The 25,835-nt window shown below is 37.2% G+C and overlaps 1 protein-coding gene across 2 annotated transcripts in view; it reads left to right on the top strand.

The window, feature by feature from the left end:
- The window catches only part of AKAIN1 (A-kinase anchor inhibitor 1), a 31,016-nt gene extending 5,514 nt beyond the window's left edge, over positions 1 to 25,502 (top strand). Inside the window, exons 2-3 of one of the 2 annotated variants that reach the window (XM_032695624.1) lie at positions 3,434 to 4,255; positions 24,786 to 25,502. In XM_032695624.1, the coding sequence (XP_032551515.1) occupies positions 4,162 to 4,255; positions 24,786 to 24,973 (282 nt within the window). In that variant the 5' untranslated portion in view covers positions 3,434 to 4,161 and the 3' untranslated portion in view covers positions 24,974 to 25,502. Of the gene's footprint in view, positions 1 to 3,433; positions 4,256 to 7,797; positions 7,906 to 24,785 lie in introns of those variants that run through there. The other variant, XM_032695634.1, reaches the window with a different exon arrangement.
- The last annotated feature ends 333 nt before the right edge of the window (positions 25,503 to 25,835 follow it).

Genomic DNA, 25,835 nt, shown 5'->3' with positions numbered 1-25,835 from the left:
ATCTTGTCATGACAAATCTCATTGCTAAATTATGTTCTTTTGTTCCTGTTGAATTCTTTATTTTTGAGTGCTTGTGAGGGTAAAGAGGTTCAAGGGAAACTCAAAGCAATTCCACCTGTTTCTTCAGGTAGAATTTACCATGCATAAAATTGTGGTGGATCTAATATTCTGGTTACTCATTAATATGCTGGATAGTATGTACTATTTTCTAACAAAATAATAGCTATTGACTTTGATCCAAAGATGATCTAGCCTCGGTTCTTTGAGCACAGGAAGAAGCTTGGCACTCTATTTAGCTTGAACCTATTTGTCTGTCTTAGGTGGTAACAAAAAGAGAGAAGTAATGCATCAAGGCAGTAGGCTTTATGCCCAAGGCACAGCTCAATCATGAGATGTTTCCCTGTTTTTGAGTTAACGAAAGAGCTAAATGAGGTCAAGGAATCACATCCACAGTGATTTAAGACAAGCAAAGTTGTGGTTGCTGCAGTTTATTGTTGTTTTTCTGCCTGCAGTAGCACTCCTGTAAGGTCTCAGTGAAGCAATTCATGAAGAGCTGAAGCACCTGAACAATAATAACTGTTCTGAGGCATTTTTTTCTTAACTCTTTCAGCCCCACATGATTGCCTTGGTGCTAGGGTCAGTGGAAGAGCAGCCTCAATTTAGAACGACTTCAGTTATTGTGGAGCTACCTCTTAAGACAGCAGCTTTGTGTTTCAACTGCCATAGCAAAACTGCAAATTGTTGCTGAAAGGGGTAATCCCGTTCTCTCCTTTCTTTTTTTGCCATTACCTTTTGCACCTGTTTCCTCCGTCTGTTAGCCTCAGATTTAGTGGCTTCTGTGGCTTTAGAATAAGCCAGTTGAGTGTATTCCTATAACAAAGCAATTCAGTGAGTGCTTCAGTGAGTTAGTTTTAAATTGACCTCCCTTGTCGAACCAATTCATTAGGTTTGACCCAAGGTAAGTGGCAGGAGCACATTGCTTGAGTTAGGAAAAGGAATGGAGCAGGACTTGCCAGCTTTGGCACCACACTGAATACCATATGATGAAACACAGCACTTGTTGCACGGTTTGTGAGAAGCAGCCAGGCAACAGAAAGGATCAGACATAAGTCCTTTGCAACACCCACTGCTGGTAGACTTATGGGATTTTGAAGAGGGATATCTGTGCTTCATTTCTGCTTTTTCGGGAGAATGGAATTTGGGGTTTAACGTTGGGGCTTTTTTTCTCTTTGTTATTATTTAAATTAATCTGACCCTGCTTACCTCTTATTCAGCAATCCTACACAACCTTGAATGGTAAAAAATTGATCAAATTAAGGAGAAAAGAGTTATTAATAAAAGACAATAGGTATTTAACTTACTGAAGAACAAAACTGTAATCCCAAAAGGATGAAAAATATATTTTTTCAACATAAGTTAATCTTTGCAAGTATTAGAAGTAAACAATATTTTCCTCATACATTTCCACTTGGTACGTACTTCAGATTAATGAGTTTTATATGTGGTTATTGAGTTGTGTAGCTGAGGCTTCAGAAGGTATTCCTTGCTGAGAGTTACCTTCTCTCAGTGAGAAATTCTTACCTGAAAATATTTCTGTTCTCTGATATTTCTCATAGTTTTCTGTGATTTTAACATTTTTTTCCCCATCTGAAATAATGGTATTTGAATATTTTCTTTTTACAAAATGCCTTATTTTATATTACAACTATTATTGATTTTGATATTTTACCCAGTAATATTTTACTAATTTGTCCAGATTATCCAGTAAGATTTATAACAACAATGGCCACTATATTTATGCTCTTAAAGTATAAAATAGAACTTAAACCAGGATTTTGAGCATAAAATTTGTAATGCTGGTGTAAGCTTTCAATATTTAACTTTTCAACACTGTACAGAAAACTTTATACCCCAGAAAGCAATAAGATCTCATTGACTGCTCCTATTAGAAAGACTTGATTTTTTTTAAAAAGTATGTATATGTATTATTCTAATTTTGTTTCTGGATTTCTTGATCTTGGGTCAAGTAAGGAAAAAGATTTCAACTGTCAGCTTGGGAATTAGGAAAGAGCAGCTCTACTCTTTTTTATTTCAGATGAGTTAGAAGTCTGAACATAACTGGGCTTGGTTACTAGACTAACAGTTATCTATAACTATACACATAGTAACAATTAAAACTTAAATTTTTTACAGTGCCTGACAGGTTTGCTTATGCTAAAGTCTTGCCATTTGGTCTGCAAAAAAACCCCAAAAACCAAAAAACAACACAAAAAAACCCACCAAACCACGACCCTGCAATTCTTACTTGAAAATGTCATTACTACCATCATAAACAGAGTTATGTTAGACAGAAATGTTTTAATTGAAGTGAACAATTACCCATTTTAAGAGTGTTGGTCATATGCTTTCAATATAAAGCATAGGTTTAATTTTCCACTTCAGTAATTAACTTTTATCCAGTTGTATGACTTTCTTGTAGATCTCCCATTGTTTCAAGGACAGATTAAATGCAGTCAGACAGTAGCCCTGATTTGATGGATGTGATAAATTCCACTAGAATAGGGATGTCCTATTATAGATACTTTTCAATTGGACATGCATTATGCTCTGTGAATCTTGCTAACCTAATTTAAAGTTTTGATACTCTACTGTTTTAAACGCTTTCTTTTGTATCAAAGTTTATGTTTTCAAACTCAATTTAAAATTCATATATTTATCTTATTTGGCCACATTTTTTAATTTTTAGCCATGCATGACGAAATCCCCAATCCTTTGACTCTATGGGACAAGTTGCGTATTTAGTGTTTGTATTTCATGTTGCTGTAATTCAGTACAATTTCCCATTCTCAGTTCTTGAATTTAAGCTGTTTAGTAGCATATTAAAATTACGATTTCGGTATTTACATTTTACATATGTTTGTTCTCTCAGCATTAAATTAAGCATGTGGGTTAATATTTAGGTTGTTTACATTTGTCAAAATGTATAACTGATTTATTGAGGATTCTAATAGCATTTTTTATGAGTTAGGAAATGTCTTCATTCATTCCTCTCCTTAGTTCATTGGCAAGCTGTTTTACCATGGGTCATAAATGCTTCTTTAATGGTCTCCTTTTAGATTCTTTGAAGACTTAAGCAAATGCCAAATTTTATGATTCATGTCAAGTTACACACACCAATAAGTCGTGGCATGATCAGAGTCTTAAAACAGTTTTTATAGAAGAGAGAAAGACACGTAAAAGCCACTCATTTTTAGTGTAACAAATGTCACGCTGGTAGTAACAGAAAAGGTTTGAAGGTGAGAGTTTCATTTGTGGCAGATTCCCAACCCATCCTATGTGTCTTCAGTGTGGTGCAGAATGGTATGGCCTGTTCCATGTCAGGGGACAGTGGTTGTGTGTGAGGTTCTTTAAAGTCTCTGCCTATGTTTCACAGTGTCTCTGCTAGATCCAGAGTCATTAGCCAAGGACTTGACTGGACTGAATTCCTTGCCGTGTAAAAGAATTCCCGTGTAATGGAAAACCTCTGAATTTTGGACTGCGATTCGTTCATCTGTCTCGGTGAAGGGACTGGCAACTTGCAGAGGTGTGGCAGGTGGGAGCAACGATTGCTTTGATTCTACTGCACAGTTGTATGTGCAGTGATGTTTTAGGTGAGTCAGTCAATCTTTTATTTAAACCTCCTGAATTTATCTAGGTCCTTATTTCTTGTTGATTGGCTTTTGCTTTGGGTTCAGCTTCTCTAATTTTGACTTCCATCTAAAAGAGAAAGATGCCAATTTACTTATGGGACTGTTGGAAGATAACCATTCATGGGTGTGAGGCATTCAGATGAGAGGGTGGCAATAAAACCAGCTAGATGGAAGTGGGGCTTTTGGGATCTATTTACAACTGTGGAAGTCCTGTGGCGGACTCATCTTGGTGCTATTGAAAAAACCTTGCAATAAACAAAACAAAGAAACAAACAAAAACCCCAAACCCACCCTAAAACTGTACAGCTATTTCTCCTAGACTCTGTCTAAAATTTATTCATATTTGTAAATCTCAACCCTGGACTACTGTGCAGTTTATCAGGTTAATTAAGAAAGATTAATAGACTGATGAATTGAAACTGTGGTGGCCACATTTATCTTCAATGGTATTCACTTTTTCCTGTCTTGAGAAATGTTGCATGTTCTTGCTTCTGGCTTTCAAGGTGTCATGTCTTTAGCTGCTGGAAATCTGTGCATCATTATTCTTCTGGAGCACTCACAGAAAGGTAACTGGCTTTTTGTTTAATTATTTTTTCAGGAGATTTGCAATTGTGCCCCTTTTTCTTTTGCTTTTCTACCTCTGTTTATTCACTACATCTCTCTGTTAGAGGTATAATAATCAGAGAGGTATTAGAAGTTAGGTGTCTAAATCTAGGACCCTGAATAGTATGACCCCTAGTATACAAATTGCCATTTGACACTTCAAATATTCATCTAATATTTAGGTATTTCTTGCTGACAGTCACAATCCTCTGGACAATTTCCTTGAATTTTCAGATGTAATGTATTGCACCTGGGCTAGTAAAGATTTTTGTTGTTAAGCTTAACTATAAGACAGTCAGTGACTGTAATAAGTTTTTGAAGACCATTATGGTAATAGTCAGTTTAGCAAAAGGCATCAAGTAGTTGAAGCAATTTCCTAATTGTATTAGTCTTCCCTCCCAAAAAGCTAGGTTTGACTATTAAAGTTTAGATGTGGAAGGAAATTAAAAAAAAAAAGCAAACAAAAAAACCCAAAACCAAACTCTAATATAATAGAGAGATAATTAATTCTCAAAGTTGAGAAGAAAGCTTTTTACAAAATATAATATTAGCATCTGATGTAGATGTATGAAACCTTGTTTATCGCTTTAGAAAACATTTTATTATAAATTGTTCTCATATTTAAGTAATTACTTCTGAATGATTCTTTCAGAAAAGAGTTTAAAATCTTACCTGAAAAATATTAACTGTGTGTACTTGTTAACAAAACATTGAAACTTTGAATATCAGGTAAAAATATCTCCTTAATACATATTTACTAAGCTTCTGATCCTATGCAACCAAATAATTGTTTTCAGGGTTTAATTCAGATGTAAAACCACGGAATTATGAATAGCAACAGATGATTTAAAGTGACATCAGTCAACTTGATTTTTATAGCTGTCTCAAAATGTTAGTTAACTTTTTTAAAAAGCATTACATTTCTTAAAAAAAGTACCCTATAAGTAAGTCAAGACTTCTTCAAAAGTTTTTGAAGATACGTACTAAGGAATTTTTAGATGTCCTGGTGTTTTACAGAAATTAGTAATTCCTCACTCAAACAGTAAGAATGTAAATGTTACAGAGGGACTGTATAATTAGTGATAAAAATATATACAGATTTTTTGTAAGTGCTTTTGTGTTTTGTATTTCATACGAGTTGATGGTACATCTTTACATATATTTTTAAGGTATACTGTAATTTTTACCACTGCACTTCATTCTCAAGGTTTATTTTTTTATTACTGGGAATACCTGACAATGTTTTCCATTGATCTGAAGTTGAATGAAAAATAACTATTAGTTCAGTCTTTGTTTTGATGGCTTTACTGCGTTAACTGCACATTTTTTGGGGTGACAGTTCACTATAGAGCTCTGTCATGTGCAGTTATTTCAGTGATTTTGTGTTCATTTGAACTTGTGACCAAATCTGAACTTGAAAATGTGACAAAAAGAAGCCCAAAATGCTTCTTGATAACATTTATTTTCTGTGTGAGAAAACATTACTTGCTGGTAGCCTTTAATTTGAGCAAGAAAACTGAAAACTCTAAAATAAAATGTGCCTGGTTTGAGCTATTTGTTAGGGTAAACACAGAGAGCAGTCAAAGAAAGAAAGAAGTGTGTTGAACATTATCATTAATGAATTTACTCTTTCCTCAAAATGTTTTGAAAATCTTTTAACAAGGTGCTCCACTACCTCAAAACCCAGTGCCTTGTAGACATCCATATAATTTCTTTTGAGGATGTATGTAATAGAAATATATCCAATTGATTTTTCTTTTGGGAGAAGTGGCTTAGCATCTCTTTTTCATGATGGATGACTCTCCATTGAGCAATGGAGATCCACAAATCAAGCATTAGGGGCCACATAACTGATACACCATAAAAATACTAGTGTAAATTTTCTTGCGGCCTTTCCAAATTGTATATCAGTTCTGATTTTCTAAAGATTACAGGATGTCCTTCACCTTTCTCTTAAGAATGCTGAATAATGCTGACTGCAGTCTTGTCTGTATTTCATGTGGGATACTTGTACTAGAAATTGTTCTAATTGAGTTCTTAGGTACGCTATTAGTTCCCAGACTTTAGGTGAATAAGAATAATAATAGATGAAAAAAGGTTAGAATGGAAAATTTTGAAGTAATAATCATAGAGGGAACACCATTTCTGAGCAACTGGAGGTATGTTTATATTTGTAATTCGGTTGCGCTCTGAGAGAAGTGAAATTAAGTCCCTGAAATACAGGACAGGAGAGAGAAACAAATGGCAATAAAGAAGCTGAAATTGTTAAGAGCAATTAAAGGAATATCCAGAAATCGGATGCTAGAAATGATAAGTGAAAGTAAATCTGAAAGGTATTTCCAAGGAGAAATTATGTTATACAGTTAAAAAAAAAAAAAAAAGAAAAGAAAAAATTGTCATCAGATACTTAGTTTGACTTTGACTGTGATGCCTTTCTTGAATTCTTGTTGAAGTATATAGGCAATATTATTTAAACAAGGTAGTGCTTTTCTGTATCTGTATTTTAAGAATAAGGCCTTATTTTGAGACTTAAACCTCTTCGGGTTTAATTGGAGAATTCTATGTGTGTAAAATGCTTGACTGTGAAAAAGAATGAAATAAGTTTGTGGGTTATGAAATGACCTGTAGGTTATTAAAATGTGGTTGGAAAATGTATTGCATATTGGAAAAATTTACGTGCAAACATTCATGCTAATTTTTTTTTTTTAAATCTACTTTCTCTAATTTGCACTGGTAATCAATGTTTTTCAAAATTCCTCTTGCAGGAAAGACTTTAACAGGAGAGTTAGTTTTTCTAAATTGTGTCCCATTTGGCTGTTGTTCATCTTACTTCTATAGAAGTATATTTTCCACAGGAAATCTAAGCATGGGTTTTACAAACAAAAGCAAATTAAATGTGAACCATAAAAGTTGGTGGGAAATTTTAAATTGTCTTCTCTTGCTGTTTGGCCTCATCTTCTCTATTTTATTACTTATCCATTACTTTCTTTACTGTTTGGCCCTGATGTCATATTTTATATGCGAAAACATTCATGTTCCCTCTTAAAGTGCTGCTGTTGGGTACAGCTGGGTTAACGGGCCTGTGAAATCAGAGTATAAATTCCTCAGCATTTGAACCTTTGGGAAAGTAAAATACTGTGACGAAGTACAGTGTCGCTGCAGCCCGTTACCAGGACTGTTAGCTTGTGGTGAGAGCAGTGTACCCCAAAATGTCAGGCAGCGGGGCTGTTGCCGCGAGGTAATTAGGAGCAATTAGCCGGGCTCCCTGCTGGGCACATCGCTATTGCTTTTCTCCTCTTTGCCCTTCCCCCTGCTGCCACTGCAGGGCAGCGAGTTGTGGCAGTGATGGTTCCCCGGGAGAGTGTGTGAGAGTGTGTGTGTGTCTGTGTGTGTGTCCGTGCGGGCGCCCCGGCCCCCTCCCCGCCCCGCCGCATTGTGGAGGGAGGGACCGCGGCCCGCAGCCGCCTCCGCCGCCGTGCGGGGCCGGGCGCTGTCCGTGGTGCTGAGCCCGGCGGGGACGGGCACTGTCCGTGGTGCTGAGCCCCCGCAGGGCCGGGAGCTGTCCGAGGTGCTGAGCCGCGCCGCCCGGGCGGCACCATGGTGTTCGCTCCAGGTAAGGGCAGCCGCTTCCCGACCCCAACTGGGGAAGCCAGCGGGAAGGACCCGGCCGTGCGGGAGAACTGATGCGGGGAGGGGGTGGTGGGTGAGCCAGAGCTGCCAGCAGGCAGAGGCAGGTAGGTTCAAAGAAGGTGGCTTAGCTTAGGATGTGTTTGGCTGTGGAGCTGGAGGTTATGAGGGTCACCGCTGTGGTTCCCATCAGGGAGAGGAGCCTCCTATACAAATGTGCAGAGAACTGCTTGTCAGACTGTACAAAAGGGTCAGGAAGGGGGACGTGGCCTTGGACTGACTGGAGAGGGAATCGCCCTCGGCATCCACACTGGTGACTGCAGATGAGACAATCTGTGAAACTCATGGAGATATTTTACAAATTTCAATTCCTCCCTGTCCCCCCCCAAAAAATATTTGAATGGAAGAGAACAGAAAGTTTGTTCGGTCCTATTTTTACTGGAACAAAATTGAAGATTTCAGAAGGAGTGCATGTCTAATGGGAGACCTCACTCTATAAGGGTGCAGAATCTCTGCTGCATAGTATATATCAGCTAACAAATAGAAGAAGGGAAACTACAGAGAATCTGCATTGGGTTTCATACATTCTGCTTTGAAGTAGGCAGTTTGTTATTCAGAAAGGAATGAGAGGCCTGGTAGCTCCAGGATATAAATGTGTAGTGAAATGACTTGAAAATAACTTGTTTAAAGGTGTATAACTGTCAGTAAAATAGTGGGTCAATAGAAAAGGGAAGGTAAAAGCTGCAATTTGACAATGAATAACTATTAATACCTTTTTTTTGCAAAGCTAACTGAAGTTTTGTCTTCTTTGAAGTCCTATATCCAGTCTGTGAAGGGGAAAGAACCTTCATTAAAATAAATTATCTTGGGATTAACTTTGCTAGCTCAATAGAGTCTAAGTTTTTGAAAAAAACTTATCTTTTCAACAATCTGAAGTTCATTTTGTCTCTTTAACTGCCCGGTTGCTGTCTGATTTGATTCGTTCACTTACATCGTGTTCTGAAACTGGGGCCAAATGATTTATATTAATAGAACCAGCCACTGCTTTTTGTAATACACCTTTCAGTATTAGTGGCTCTTTTCTGAACTCCTTTTATCTGTCAGACTGTCACCATTAACTGTACACGTTCTAGAAATGCACTGTGGGACCAGAATACTGCAGGAAGAGATTACCTCTAAAATAATGAAAATGTGCTTTCCCCCCCCCAAAGACTGACAGAGAACAAACCCCAAATGTCATTAATAACTGCATGATTATTTTCACAACTGTAATCCAGAGACAGAAAAAAAATCTGTCCAAATTGGTTTTGTATAGTCATTCTTCTTCAGTTTGCTTTTACTCAAAGAAAAGCCCATAGTTTCCTTGCAAATGTTGCCATAAAATACATAGGGCAACTCGGTAGGAGTTTGTAAAAGAGATGATAAAGCAATCTCTTATATTCAGATAGAGCAAGCCTGAGTAGATTCCGATTTTTTTTTTATTACCTTTTTTTTTCGCTGCAAATCAACCCTGACCTGGCATTATTTCTTCTCCAGATATTAAAAAAAAATAAAAATAATCAGAGCTTTATACATCTTTAGCATCTTCACAGTTCTTAAGGCCATGTAATGTAAGAATATTGTAAATTTACTTAGAAACTGAGTTTCATTTCTTGAGTCAACTTTCTGATTTTATCTCACTGTGATGAACGACCTCATTTTCTGTTCCATTTATTTGTTGAGATGCGAGGGGAGAGGAAGCAAAAGTCCATTTATTTGTTGGGGTGTGAGGGGAGAGGAAGCAGAAAATTTATCAAACTATAAACGTTTGGGGTCAGAATGATAAACATACTTCCAGAATGGAGGTGGAAAGAAGAAAACAAAACAACAACCAAGAGGAGACTTACCAGGTTTAAATAGACTTTTAAATAGTTGAAGCCAACTGACTATTTACTTGAATAGATACTTTCCTGTTAATCTTCAACTCCTGAAATCTTATAGCTACTGTGTTGAAAAAAACCCACAATAAATCACCCCAAATAAACAAATAAACAATCCCCCCCCCCCCCCCAGCCTGGATATTGCTGAGCTAGATAGAACAAAATTATTACCAAGAGGGCAGTATTCCATGTTCAAAATTGGACTTTCTGTGTCATTTTAGTGTATTGCTATTTGCAGGTATGTAAAAACGTATTCTTCATATGTGATCTTTCTTCATTCCCACTTAGAATTCCCACTTTTTCTATTCCAGAAAAAGAAATAAAAAAAAATACATTTTTCCTTACTTGGTTTAATGTGAGCAGGGCTTCATACAGTTTTCTTCTATTCGACTAATGTTATACTGATGTATAGGAAATGCAGTCCAAATTCTTAGATGTTTGGGCATTCATTTTTTTCTAGAGTATTCGCATGTTGTGCTGCCCTTACAATAGGGTATGATCCATGTGGTGGAAATGTGCAGAAGCCACATATTGCGAGGTTTAACTTCTTTATCTTTCCTAAACTGAACAGCCTGAGAAGTAGACAAAAATATGTTACTTGTCATTGGATTTAAGGATGGAATTATGGATTGGACTGCAGTAGAGAAGCATGAAATTTCAAGGTTTTGTATTGGATCAAAAAGCAAAGAGAAGTCATCACTGTTGAATTGGCAGGTTTTCTTAGGAGATAGATTTTGTTTAGAGGATAATGTATTCTAGAATTTAAAAAAAAAATCGATGCCAAATGAGCCTATAAAATATTGATAACTCTAAATAATTCCAAAGATTAAATATCTGTCCTTGTCAGGTAGGAAATTAAGAGGTATTAAACCAGTTATTTGTTCTAAAGCATTAGCAAAAATTACAGAATGCAGCAAGCTTTCTTCTGATAGCACGTAATTAGTTTACAAAGGTGTGATCGCTTCCAATATTGGCATTTATCAAATTTAACAATAATTTTAAATGTTTCTAATCAAACTAATTTGCAAATTTAGTTACTCTTCCAAAAATTACCTTGGCCATATTCCGTGCTTATTATCAACCTTAAGATGTCTTTTTTCAGTGCAAACATAAAAATAATACTCTTTACTTCCCATTTACCTGAACAAGCACAGTACAAAGGTGTTTTTCATGCTCCAATGATTTTCTCTGATGCCATTTTGCACGAGTCACTCAAACGCTTATGTCTTAGGCCTTTGCCCTTATGTGTGTGTACTGATATAGCACAGCCATGGCCTGTGTTTTTAAAATTAACTTGGGAATAAAGTTAGAATCCTGTTAAGGACATCTGAGCTACCTAATGGGTTTTCTAAGCAGATCTCACCAGAGTATAATTTCAGTGATTATTTTATTCTATTTTGAGAATTTTACTCTTCTCTTATTCTGTAAAACCATAAATAAAATAACCAAATTATAAAATCTCATAATTGCAGGCCATCCTTCTTTCATCTAGTACAAAGCTGTATTTGGTTGAATACGTTTGGGGTTTTTCGGCTAAATAATGTATCCTGGAAAGGAGTCAGTTTTGATCTGAATACTTCAAGAAAGACTGGAACATTTACACTGACAGCTTGTTTCAGTTCAGAATACTCCCTTCCTTTAAGCTTGTACCTGCTTTGAATTGAATTTCAACTTTTAGGTGAATCTTGTTGTTTATCAGTGTAATTTGAAGAATTTCTTTTACCTGGCATTTTCTCAGTAACTAGAAACTCATGTGCTTTACTCATGATCCTGCAATCTAAAAAGAAGGAGAATGAGATAGAACTAATTTTTGTATCAATATTTTTATGTAAAAAAGAAAAAAGTGTGAACACAAAGTTTAAAGATAGAGAAGTCAGAATATTCAGTGCTCAGCGCCTTTTTCATGCAACAGCAACACCAGTAGCTTTTCAACTAGCTTTTCAGCAGCACAGCTGTTCTTAACATTTTTAAACTAGGAGCAGTATAGCAGACTTGTGTAATGACACAAGATCAGAAGCGTATCCTGTACCAAATGTTTTAGGAATCTCATTAAACTGCAATTGAAGACGTAGCAGCTGCACACTGAAACAGATGTGCTTACTGGTCTCAATAGTCCTTATCTCCTCTGATGGAAAAGCTGGGATAGCAGCAACCTGTTGGGCTGTGGAAAGTGAAGACATGGAATTTCTTGATAGACTTTTTCTTTTTTTGATTATAGAATTACAGGTACTATGGAGATCCCTGTCCAAAATGCCCAGATCAAGATGGTATGGAGGAACATGTTAATGAATGCAAAAATTGCTACCAATAACAAGTTTTTTGAAGGTAACCTGTTATGGGATATCTCCGGTGTTTGTGCGGAGTGTGGTATTATGTCCATTAATGAAGTATCTTTTATCCATGAGAACAAGGCAGGACGCAGTCCTTGTCCCCATTAACTGCTGTGCTACTTTCTGGTAATGCTCTGATTTCTGTAGCCCCCACAAAAAAAATCCCTAATATAGGACAGAAGAGTATTTATATGTGGGATTCTTACTCATTATCTTACTGCTGACAAAGTCCATGTGATGGACACAAATCAGAAGCTACAGACAAGACTATCTGCAGAGCCTCAGGCAGTCTCATATGTTTTTCTTGTCCAGAATTTGTGATGGCTGGTAGTGAGTGTAAGACCAGTTGCTGCCCGAAAGTATCTAAATTCAGTTACAGCTAAGAGCTCTCAACAGTAGTTTGAAGTGTTTGCCACCTGGTAGGAAGAAATCATATAGGAGGAAATTTCTTATTCTCTTTTGCTGAGGAAAAATTGTTATTTACGCTGCCCTCTCCCCAGTGACACATTGATCTTTCCCCTGCTGTGAAACTCCGCTAGCAGATCTCATTAGTGAAGCGAAAGAAAGTTTGTTCATAGATACTCAGAAATGTGATGAAATTATCAAGCTTAAAAAATAGTCAACAGTTCTAGGTGCAATATTTCTTTAAAGTATGAATCAATATAGTCTTAAAAACTGGCACAGAATGTACTTTTAAAAATTATTTTTAACAGAACCGAAGACTTAAACAACTGAGGCTGGCACCTTTCACTTCCATGTCACTGGGTTGAATCCTTTTCAGGTTAGCAGTAAGAAGAATTCTGTTTTCACAGTGGCAGTGTAGTGGCCTATATTGAAGGAGTTGTTCATAGTTGGGGGATGGTGGTAATAAGTGATACAGTCATTATTAACATCCTTACTGGCACTGTTTACTGAGCAGGAAAGTCAAACAGTCAGTGTAGAAAAGGAATGAGTTACACTGACCTCTAAAGTTTATCCCTCCAAGTCATTATTCTTCTAGATGAATTGTTCTCTTGTACTTGTAATAGGCATAAATAATAAGATTCCAGTCTTATAAGCTTTATCATGATAATGGAAATAAATGCACTTACTGTAAAATACAGTGAAAGGTAGATTTATTCCTATACCCTCAATCTTTTCTATTAAATGTTTTATTAAGGACATAATCCATTGTATTAAGTTTACAAATACTAGGTTAAACAAAAATTATTTGCAAACAATGTATTTATAATTTCTTTATAGGCTTTCTGAAATTTTCTGACTACTAGTTACCCATTTGTATTGTGTTTACAACTTGAAAGGTCCTACTGAATTTCAGTGAATGTCAGTTGGAGAAGAGTCTTTACTGATGTCAGCAGCAATTAAAGGCTGACTTAAACAGTCATAAAATGTTTCAGGTTCCTTTAGAATGCCTTACCAGGGAAGTCAGGGCAGGTGAGCTCTGTGCTGCTGTTGTCTACTCCTGTAAATGCTTGTAGTAGTGTTATCAGAAGATACTGTCTTCCTTCTTCAAGAGAGTTTGAAATTTTCTGCCTGAAGAAGTAAATTGAGCCATGTACTACTCAGCTGTTTCTCTAATGGTAAGGCAAATATAATCTCCTGTGAATTACTTGCATTTGCTTCACTTTGTAGTATGCATATTTGATACAATGACACTGTATTTTCTGTCTTTGGGCAATGAATCTATTCACAATTTATCAATATGGAGGGGTTGCATGTCCATTACTACTTCTATTAAATACTCGCAGATTGACATTGCATTTTATCTTGAGGTAATAGTTCCTTAATAGAGCAGGAAATATTTCTCTGGGAAGACAGAGAATTAGTTGCAATGGTGGAAAAGAGCCTGTTGTAAAGACAGATTCTGTCAAGATTACAGCTATGAAAAAAAAATAAATAAAAGGTTTTTTTTCAAGGTGCCTTTTAGGTTTATATAATCTTTGATTCACTTTCTCTTGTGACTTTGTGTATATGCATACATACATATATATATATATATATATATATATATAAAGTCTCAGCCTCAATTGCTAATAGCCATGTTAACAGCTTTGGTATTCCAGTCAAATTCCAAAATAAGCAGGAAAGTTGCAAATTTAGTTTTTTTCCCTGGGGTTTTTGTTGTGGATTGTGGGGTTTTTTTGTTTGTTTGTTTGTTCTTTTTTTTTTTTTTTTTAAGGCTAGAGAAGGGCTCTGTATCAGCTGAGGTTTAGCTAGACAATTTCTTATTCTGAGTAATTCCATGGACTGAAACACATCTAAAATGTAGCCAGTTGTTTTCACTGGTTTGCTGGCTTTTGACAGGTTACATAAACTCTTCACAATTTTCTTCTTTAAAAAAATCAGGTTCAGATATAGCAAATTTTAATTAACCTGTACATACATCTTTAAGACCAAAACCCACAAAAGATTGCAGAAATATGAATACAACAGCTAGCAAAATAAACCTTTAGTAGTGGAATATGCCTCCATTGAAAACTTCCCCTTTACTTATGCTATGCAGTGTTGGATACAAAAGTCTTCTAACACAAAAGCTAATTATGTCAGTGGGGGTTTGTGGAAGTCCACCAATGAACTTTTTGGTAAGATTCAGAAGACCTGCATAAATGTTATTTAGCTTTCCGTTCTTAATGTTTTCTTTCTTTGTGTAGGAATTTCTGAGCACCTGAACAGTAGAAAATAGAAGGCAGGGAGAGTTAGATCATGAGTGGTGTCCCTCAGGGCTCTGTCTTGGGACTGGTGCTCTTCAGTACCTTCATCAATGACACAGACAGTGGGATCGAGTACACCTCTGCAAGTTTACAGATGACATGAAGCTGAGCAGTGCAGTTGGCACAACAGAAGGATGGAATGCCATCCGGGGGATCTGGGCAAACTTGAGAGGTAGAACCACAAGAACCTCATGAAATTCAGCAAGTCCAAGTGCAAGGTCCTACACCTGCAGGTCAGGGCAATCAGACATGAGCATGGACTGGGAGAAGAGCTGGGAGAGCAGCCTTGCCGAGAAGGACTTGGTGGTGCTGGGATGAGAGGCTGGACATGAGCCAGCAGTGCGTGGCCAGCAGATCAAGAGAGAGGATTCTCCCTCTCTACTCTGCTCTGCTGAGAGCCCACCTGGAATGCTGCATCCAGTGTTGGAGTCCTCAGCAAAAGAAGGGCATGCACCTGTTATAGCGGAGAAGGGCAGCCAAGATGATCAGAGGACTGAAATACCTCTCCTGTGAAGACAGGCTGATAGAGTTTGTGTTGTTCAGCCTAGAGAAGACTTTGTGGAGCTTTCCAGTCCATAAATGGAACTTATAAAAAAAGGGAGAGTGATTTTTTATGTGGGCAGATAGTGATAAGACAAGGAGGAACAGTTTTAAACTGAAAGAAGGAAGACTTAGATTAGACATTACAAATAAATTCTTCACTGTGAGGATGGAGAGGCACTGGAAGAGGTTGTCCAGAGAAGTTGTGGATGCTCCTTGGCAGGGAGTTTGGATCCTTAAAGTCACTTCTGACCCAAACTATTCTATGATTCTGTTATAGGTCCCCTGTTTCTGTGCCGTTGGACCTCTCCCTCCATGGACGAATCACAGGTTTCTTATTTCAATATTTGAAATGGATTCCCTAAAGAAATTGGAAAATTGTGCAGATGGAGAGAATATAAATTTTTCACAAACTTTGAATTAGCTGGTCCTAGATGCTCTTTAGGAAGTATCTTATTTTTGATACACTGAACTCTAGCCTAGGAGCTAAAAGCTCTGATAAATTAGTGTTAGTTTACAGTATTGGAATGAGAAATTTTCCTTCTGGGATCAAAATCTATGTATCACATTTATGTGTTTGGGTGTGACAGAATTGTCTGTGACCAACCCTTTGAACTACATTCAGTCTCAAAGCTGAAAAGACACAGTCCTTAAGGAGTGAACTTATTGCTAGGTGTGAAGAAAATATATGGATTGAAGTGTTTAATCTCGTTTTAGTTAATATTATTAATTTATGGCAAGAAACCTTACTAAAATATGTTGAAAAAAATGCTTAGGAATAGATAACGTATCTATGGATCTCAGGCTCTAAGAAAAAACAACTTTGGAATCTTCATTTTGGCTGGCATATTTCAAATAGTATGAAATAAATTGCTGGAGTCTCCAAAAAGACAATTTCCATATAGCAAACCAAAGAGGTTTCCTGATATTTTCTTCTTTTAAGAAACTGAAAAATTCAGTGGGGAAAATAATTACAGAAACTCAGTTGAGATATAGGTAGTGTCTGGATAAAAAGATACAGTAAAGTATTACTCTGGAGATATTATTATGTCCTTTGCAACAGTTTATCTGTATTTCTGCTCTTATATTTTATTTTGAAGAAAAAAGTAGTCTGTGCTGGCCCCCTTCTTGGGGGAAGTTCTTCTTCCATACTTGTTTTGCAGCAGGAATTAGGGAGTGATGTTAGGGCAAAAAATAAAACTGAACCTAACCATGAATTTTCTAGTGAAAGTGAGTATTACAATCCCCTGCACAGAGTGATTAGGGTATTGGAAAAACTCAATGATCCTACATTAAAACACTTTTAGCTGTTCTGATATGTTCAGTATCCTCCCTTCTTCCTCAAGGAATTGCAGTAACTGAGTAATGCTTTCCAATTCTTGACAACTATTAGTCAGGACCTCACCAGGCTGCATTTTAGAGCATGAGAAAGGATACTGGGCACAATTAACTCTAATGCAGTTAAGAATGCATTTATTATTTTTTTTTTTAAATATTAAATTTAAAACTTCCTTGTAGGATCATTTCATGAGGTCTCTGAACTGGCATCATTACTAAAATTGAGACAAATTGGGTCTCTAATCCTGTGAACAGCTTAATGACTCTCATGCATAAAGTTGGTTTGTGCACATGTGTTGGAAAGCCTTCAGCCCTGGCTGATTGCCGTGTTCATTCATTCTGGATATAATTAAACTGACTCATCAACATTTCCTGATTATGGATGCTGTGTAGCCTCATACTTTATATCTCTTCTTCAAATTAGGCGTTTTGTACTGAAGTCCTAGCTCCAATCTCTAAAGCAAAACAAAGAAGGAGATTTTTTTAACCATTTTAATTCACAGATTATGAAATATTCACCAGAAGAGGCTCACCTGGAACTTCTATGCTGTGGTCAACAAGATGGAGATATGTTACTGCTTAATGCCACAGGGAAGTTAAAGAAATTAACTTGGTTTCTTGTAGAAGAATATCAATATTGATGCAAAGAATGTTAGTGTTAATTATTGCAACATGCACATGTATATTATGTTATTATAAACTTGTCTGGTTCTGAAAGTTTTTAAATATGTAGAGCTTATAAAAACAATTTAGGTAATAACATGCAACTTTTTTCCATAAATACAGCTCCCATTCATCCACACTGGACCATTTGATGAATTCTGATCATCGTGGTCTTGCTTACTTATACTGTCATTTCCTTTAAAAATTCATCAGTACTGTCAGTTGGACTATAAAAATTACAGTAGTAATTTTCAATAAATTGAAATGGATTTTCCAGAGATCAGCATTTATGTTGAATTATTATTAATTTTTATTAATAATGCAAAAAAATTAATTCTAATGTTGCAGTGCTGCGGAAAATAGTATAATGGTTAACTATTGCAATCCAAAGCAATTGATAAAACTAATAGTAAATTTTCTGGTTAAAGGCCATACCTGCATAATCTCATGTAAAAATGAAGAAAAAAATATTTACTTCTTGGCTCTTCCAGCTTCAAGATTCCTGCATAAATTAAAATTGTAGCTAACAGGGGAAAACATTTTGGATATTTCTGAGTTTTAAATTGATCAGAAGTTTGCTTAGAGGAATGTGATTTTTATTCTTAGTTTTAGATGTGGTTAAGCTCAAAGCTGTTTACACAAACAAAAAATTCTCATTTCCAGAAGACTGACGTTAGTGGTATTCATTTGCTGGAATTAAACTGCATTTGTTATTCCTGTGAAACAGAACATAAACTTCTGACCTCTGATGCATAGCCCTTGAGATTCATGGAACCTGTCATATAAACTAAGCTGCTCTCTTCAAATGCAATGTTTGTGTTGTTCCTCAAGACAGAATGAGATGTAACCTTCAGGAAGACATGATGAGCTGCATAAATGTCACAAACTTTGAGGAAAGGTGAATTAAAATTAAAGGCAGTATTTTTCTCCTTGAAAAATAGTAACCTCATACAGGCGAAGAAGCAAAAGGGATAATTGAGGGACAGTAGAAGTTTCCTGAGACTGAATGTACATTCATGGTAATGCATGCTCATGCATAACTAATGCCTTCTCAGAAAGTATGGGATAAATTATTTCTATTCCATGTTCTCCAAGAGTGGAAAGTTTCTTTCTACCACAGCTCATTCACCATTTAGTTCCTGCTCTCTTTGCATGTCAGAAATGTTGCTTCTGTTTCCTTCTAGATCACCTATTGTGCACTCCACTGTTTATTGCCAGCATTACTGGATCTGGGATGAACTTGTATCTTTGCAAGGTCATGCCTGTGGTAGTTTAGTTTCATGATAATATTCCAAACAATCCTATGACAAGGTACAGTAGAGAACTTAGATGCTGATTCAAACAAATTACCTGTTGTTGAGTGTTATTTAGTAGGAGTGTTTATAAGGCATAATAAATTTGTAGCAGGCTGAAAGGGAAAAGCCACAGGGGATATCAACAGACAGTGTAGGAGACTACTTTGATTGTGGGCTGGAAAGGAAATGACTTGGGATACTTTGAAGAAAGTGAACTGTATAAATGAGAAAAGGCTCATGTGCAACCAGAGTGAAGTTCTGCCAAATGTTTTTTCTCTGTACCTATTTTTTTCTATGTATACCTTTCTGTGGGTATTCCATAGTCTAGAAACATCATAGAGCATTTAAAATCTCCCACACTAGATGTTTTTGGACTTAAACTAATATTAGTTCTATTAATTGAAATGAATACTTGGAATTTACTTCAAATACTTTTATTCTTTTTCCAAACTGCTAGCATGTTTTCCTTCTTGGGGAACATCCTCAAGCAAGCTAAGGGAATTTCAAGGCACTGATCTATGGAACTAGTTTTAGCTAAAAGTGGAATATGTGACTGATTCCTGCAGCCAGTCCAAGATTTTGAGGGTTTTTTTGATCTCTCAAACTAAACTTTAGATTGCAGAACCAGACCAGAGTTTGAAAGTTAATTTTCATCTTCTGTGTTAGTTGGCGTAAAATTTACCAAATGAAAGATAAGGTAATAAAAACATGCTAAAGAGACTTTGTCAGGTGTTAATGATAAATTACTGCTTTGCATTTAACATCACTTAACCTGGATATTTCAGTTCTCTAGTTTGAGAGCCCTAAAATCCAATTCCCTAGTCCAAGCCCCCTCTTACATCTCAGCGCAGTGTGAGATGGGTTTTCCAGACACCACATGAGACTCAAAATGGGGGAAAGGGATTATATATTACAATGACTGTACAAAATAAATACTACAATACATTACATACAATCTTAACTATCTCTACCATGACATAAAAGTATTTACAATGGATCAAATCTCTTCTCCCCTCCAAATAAAAGTCCAGGAGGGAAGAAGGAAAAGATCCTTTCTACTCTCAGAGCAGCAATGTCTCTAGGGCAGCAGTCTCTCCTCTCTCTCTCTCATGCAGCAGCTGTAGCTGGATCTCTGCCAGTACACACATGGGGGGTATCCAAGCCCTCTCGGCCACTCGTCTCCAAGCGAGGGTCTTCTCTTCCATGGGCTGCGTTTCCCAGGACAAAGGTCGCTTCACCATGGTCATATCAATGAAGTCCAGAAGCCTTCGTGACGGTCCTTATCTTCAGGGGGTTCAAGTCCCCTTTGCAGAGGAGCTCCGTGCTCTGTCTCAAAGCAGCAGGGGGGGCGAAGGCCCTCCTCTGCATTTCTTTGGCCATCCCGGTCCAGATTTCCAGGACGCCTGAGCTTCTCAGCTCCTCTCTGCAGTGCTGCTGCATCTCACCCCTCCTTTCTAGGAGGGGTCTCCAAGGAGTTTGGGGGTTTTGGTTCAGTTCTTACCCCAAACTCTCTTTCTGTAGAGCTTAGTTCTGCTCTCTCTGCTGCTGGCTCTTGTCTCTCAGACAACTCTGTGTCTCTCTTGCTCGGCTGCGTGCTCGTTTGCTGCTTCTTCAGTTCTTATCTCTTGGCTCTCTGCCACTTTCTCTGGCCAGTGTTGGTTTTGCCGCCGCTTCTGCTGCTCATGGTGGAGAAAAAACTTCCAACCTCTCAGCCACAGGTACTTAGCCCAGTTTTACACTGTTCCAAGTCCCTGTAGCCCCCAGCCGGGGCTGGGGGGGGGGGGGGCACAGGCCTCCAGGGGTCTCCTGCCCATTCTCCTCATGGCTCTACAACATGGCTACTTCTTCTACTACCACTACAACTACCTTTCTTCTCTTCTGGTCTGCTTGTGATATGTTTATATTTTGCAGAAGCGCTCATTGGCTCAAACTTTAAGGGTCACCACCCCCTGGGGATTTACCATTTTATAGCTTCAGGGGGAAAACTGTTTTCCCCCACCACATCTATTTACAGAATTGAGGTGCTGGGTTGCTGTATGTCAGGTGAGCATCTAAAGGTAGAGAGCAAGTAGAAAAGATTTTCTGACATCAATAGAAAAAAAAGTAGTCCTTAGACTACTTGTCGTAGAATTTTAACTTAACAAGTTATTCTTCAAATTTTAAAAAAACATAGATAAAAATTAATTGCATGTTATCACCCCAGTAACTCTTATTTTGATTACCAAAACACCAAATACTTGGACAGCAGGAGTGATGTCACTGTTTCACCTGATTGAAAAGACACAGTTCTTAAAATGCCTGATTAATTCTATAGGCAGTCAAATTTCTGCTTTGATGTCCACAGCAGTCTGTATTTCAGCAAGGTGGAGGTAGATATGTTCCAGCTCAGCCTCTTTGGGATTCTTGCATGAGTCATCTCTGCTTTCCTTAGTCAATTCTTTTCTTCTTCCTCAGAGTAGGTCCGGCATATCAATAAATAAATGAGCTTCTCAGAAACAGCTAGCTAAGTGATTTCCTTGAAATGAGTAATTGGAAGAAGAGAATGTAGTGGGAATGCTCTTCAAGACATGGCTGTTTACTCCTTCAGGAAGTGGAAAAATTGGGGTTTATGGCAGCCTAACCAGCTAGACTCACAGGAGTGAAGAAAATTCATGGTGGAAAGGGACCTCTGGAGGTCATCTTGTCCAACTCCTGCTCAAGTAGGGTAATATAGAACCATTTTCCCAGCATCGTGTCCAGATGGGCCAGCTGTAATTAATACCACACACCCAGGGGAACTGCTTAACATGTCTGGATTCTGGTTGGCATCCAGCTTCTGCACATAATAGTCTTGAACCTCTACACAGCGCCAGATATCTCCCTCAAAAATAACTATTATTTTCACTTGCTTTCTAATTTAGATGGTCAGCAGAAGCTGATCTCATTGGTCACATCACCCCCACTCCAACAGCTTTGGCTCTCTCCATGTCCAAAGCCAGTTAGCTGTTGTTATCCAGAAGTTACACAAATATAAATTAAATTTGTTTGAACTGCCTTATTTCCTTTCTGTGCATAACTAAGCCCTCAGAGGCAGGGTAGAAGTAGTCCAGGGGTTTTGGATTCTCTGTTCTTGGTTATCTCAGCAAATAAAAGAATCATCTAGTGAGTTGCTAATCTAAAGCTGAGCAGATGAAAACTACATCTCACTTATCTGAGTGGTGCTTTCAGATGGGTTTTACTCCAAAATAAACAACTGAAAAAGATAGAAATTCACTGGAAAACTATCCTTTTTTCACCTGGGTGTTGCTGTGAATGACCTTCCTCATGTAAAAATATTTAAAATTCAGACTTTGCAGATATTAAGTGGCAAGCATCCCTAAGGAAAGAAAACTGAGTCATTTTCAACAGCAATGTACTTAATGACGGTATCTTTTCAGCAATAAATTCTGGGGGTTTATGGCTTTAGGGATTGGCAAATTTTTCACATTACACATAATATCATAGACCATTACAACATACTCATCTGTATTTAGAATTTCATTTTTATCTATGCTTTTGTTAATATATTATCTTGTGAACATCAGCTGAGTTGACTGATCAACTCTGCAAGAAGACTAATTAATTTCTATCACCTTACAATTGTGTAACAAAATTAAGTTCATATTTGAGTAATAAAGAAGTATCTATACTTTACTGTTAAGTAACATTGAATTTTATTCAAAAAAACAGTTGCAAGTGCTGAGGAGTGGGAAAAACTGAATCAGGGAAGCTGATACTACCAAGAATTCAAGTGATTCCTTTCAGTCAGCTTTTCCAGTTTAAAGCATATTTTCTAAGTTTTCACATTTTTAACCTCTTAATTATAGACAAACTTTGTCATCACAATACAGTTGCAGGATTGTTTTTAATTATTCAGTTTCAATAGTATTAAACAACATTTTTATGTATAACGTGTATAATATGAACATGATAAAAATAAGTATTTGGTTTTAGGTCCTTTCAGAGAAAGGTGGGAGATAAGGAATTACTCCTTTCTCATTGAGTAAGCTTTGTTTTGCAGCTCGCAGTTGTTTTGTGCTCGCAGAACAGTTTGGGTCAGAAAGAACCTTCAGAGATCATCTAGTCCAACCCTTCTGCCATGGGCGGGGACATCTTTTATTACATCAGGTTGCTCAAAGGCCTGTCCAACCGCATCTTGAATGTTTTCAGGGATGAGGCATCCACAACAGCTCTGGGAAGGCTGTTCCCAGTGTCTCATCATCCTTATCATAAAAAATTTCTTCTTTATGTTCAGTATAAATTTACCTTCTTAGTTTAAAACTGTTGCTCCTTGTCCTTTCAGACCTTTTACCTGCCCTGGTAAAAAATCTCCAGTTTTCTTCTAAGTCCCTTTTATGTATTGAAAGGCCATAATAAAGTCTCTCCGGAGTCTTGTCTTCTCCATGCTGAGCAACCCCAGCTTTCACAGCTTGCCTTCATAGGAGAGTCATCTAAGCCCTCTGATCATCTTCATGGCCCTCCTCTGGGCATGTTCCAACAGGTCCATGTCTTTACAGTGCTGAGGACCCCAGACCTTGACACAGTACTCCAGAATCTCATGGGAGCAGAGTAGAGGGGTAGAATCACCTCCCTTGCCCTGCTGACCACTCTTCTTTTATGTAGACCATCATACAACTGGCTTTCTGGGCTGCAAGCAGACAGGGCCATCTCATTTCCACTATTTTGTCTACTGCTATCTCGACATCCTTCTTCAGAAAGCTGCTCATAATAAATTCACCACCAATTCATTGTCTGCATTGATATCGCACATTGCCTTGACCCAGGTGCAAGCATATCACATCTTAATAGTGTATTCCTTAAGGAAACTAGGGATTCTCCATTTGTTTCTATCTTTATCCTGCATCTATCTTTTTATCCTGAAAGAACATTGGGAATTTATCACAGTTCCAGATATGGACCTCTCATAAAAGCAACTGACCTTTAATTCACTCTGTTTGATTTCTCTCAGGATGTAATTCTTAATACATGTCATTAAAAAAGACAGTAAAATACAAATACTATTTAATTAAATACTTGAACATATCAGTCATTTAAGAAAGAACTGAGATCAGTGTCTTCAAAACCTTTAAAATTAAATCTAGTGATGTAAATAAGCACCTAGGTTAAGAATTTCAATTGGTAACTGAGTTCCTAAATGCCAATAGGTGTAAATCAGCTTAATTCAGAATATATATTTTTTGATCAAGATAACTTTGAATGTTATGGAGCACTTTTTATTGTCTGCATTGTCATTTGTATTAGGAATCAAAACACTTTTAAAGAGAAACCTCTTAACATAAACTATTCTTCATTACCAAATGTCAGTAGTCACACTACATTACTTTTTTGTCCTCCAGATTAAACTTTCTGGCAAAACAAGGAAGTTTCACATAAGAAATATGTATTTCTCAGGTTGCTATAGAAAGTGTTTTCTGTTTTACATATAGCAATCCGAGCCTTTTTTAATGTTGTGCAGATATCTTTGAAAACCTAGCTAAGGATTAATAAACTGCACTTAACAAAATTTTGTAAATTGAAGTCAGTTGGAATTTGATGGATGAGGGCTTTTAATCTGAAGTAATAGTAAACAGAAATGTTAATGAAACAGATTTTTTTCTGTATGGTGGTGTAGTACATGTCAGGCTTGCAAATTGAAATCCAATTCCCCGTCCAGAAACACAGCTCAAGTCAAAAAGGATGTGATTAACAGCTGGATGAGAAAACCCTCATTTCCTGTCTTACTGCAAAATGTATCTGTGGTTTTTTCAGCTGTGAAGTCACAGCTGTCCCCAGAGCTGGGGTGTGGGTAACTCAGCTGTATGACTCAGTCTCCCCCTTCATTCAGTCCTGTAGCACTGAGCACACAGGGGCACTTTCTACCCTAATTTGTCTTCTGTATTGGCAGGTTTCTTATGTAATAAACTGTCCCCAGGCACTCTGTGGTTTGGTTGTTTTGTTGGGTTTTTTTACTCTTCTCTTTTTCTGTCCTTCATGTTTTCACAGAGTAATCCCAAGTTCTTAGTTCCTTTTCTTTCTTGTTTGGCTTTGGCAGGTGAGAAGCCAGGGGTGGAGCAAGATGAAGTTAAGCTGCAGAATGCCAGCAAGCAGATTGTGCAGACTGCTATCCTCCGAGCAGTGCAGCAAGTTTCCCAGGAGAGCCAGCAAAAGGAGAAGCGAACAAACAGTACAAGCCTCCAGCTAGAAAGAGGAAAACTAACCAAGAAGCATGAAAAGAAGTAAGGGAGCAGATTGGTTTTTTTCAGTCCTCCAGTCTGCAGAGTTTCCAGCCTTCTTTTTAGTATCAGCTGTATTGCCAGTGCAATGCTACTGTTGTAAAGCAAACCAAAGTATTATCACACCTAGACATAGGGTAAAACTGCAATAGTCCTCAGCTGAGAAATATTAAGTGCATTAGATGAATAACTCCATATTTATGCAGTGCCTCTTAACAGAAACAATAACCATAGTTATAAAAGTAGTTTCAAGCACAAACTCTTATGATATGAACTTATTCTCAAAAGCTTGCTGTCAGAGCACTTTCATGTTAAGTTCTGCGTGCAACATTTATGTCAGTTCAGCTGGACGGACTCTGAGCGAATGGGTTCACTGAAGTTGTCTTTACCGAAGAAATAGTTTACTGTCAAGTATAGCAGAATGATTTCAGACTCCCTTGAAGCACGGGTTTGTACTTTGATTAGACATGAGCTATGTGAAATGGAGTATAAAGTGGATTTGGCAAGTTCTGTGAACCAATTTCTTTTTTCATCTTGGAAAAAAAAAAAAGCAATCCAGTAAGACTGCAGTAACTGTGATCTATTACTGTGATCATATACCTATGATCTCTGTCTTTTTTTAAGAAAGTTAAAATAAGTACTGAAGTTTTAGTCTACTGATTTGAAATACTTCTATACTTCTGCATAAAAATCACTTGTGCCTCAACTATTCCTTTTAATTTTCTTGATATTGAAAGAAGATAAACTGATGCAATGATAAGGAGTTCGCCAATATATTCTTCAGTTTTGCAGCTTTTCTGGGGCTTGATTTACAAGACTGGAGTGTCTTAAAAAAGGGGTTGAATTTATTAATATCTTGAAGGATGAAA

Source organism: Chiroxiphia lanceolata, chromosome 1 (assembly GCF_009829145.1).
Source record: "Chiroxiphia lanceolata isolate bChiLan1 chromosome 1, bChiLan1.pri, whole genome shotgun sequence".
In the NCBI taxonomy this organism is placed as follows: domain Eukaryota; kingdom Metazoa; phylum Chordata; class Aves; order Passeriformes; family Pipridae; genus Chiroxiphia; species Chiroxiphia lanceolata.
Note: the sequence above shows the minus strand (reverse complement) of the source record. Positions and strands in the feature narration are given on the sequence as shown.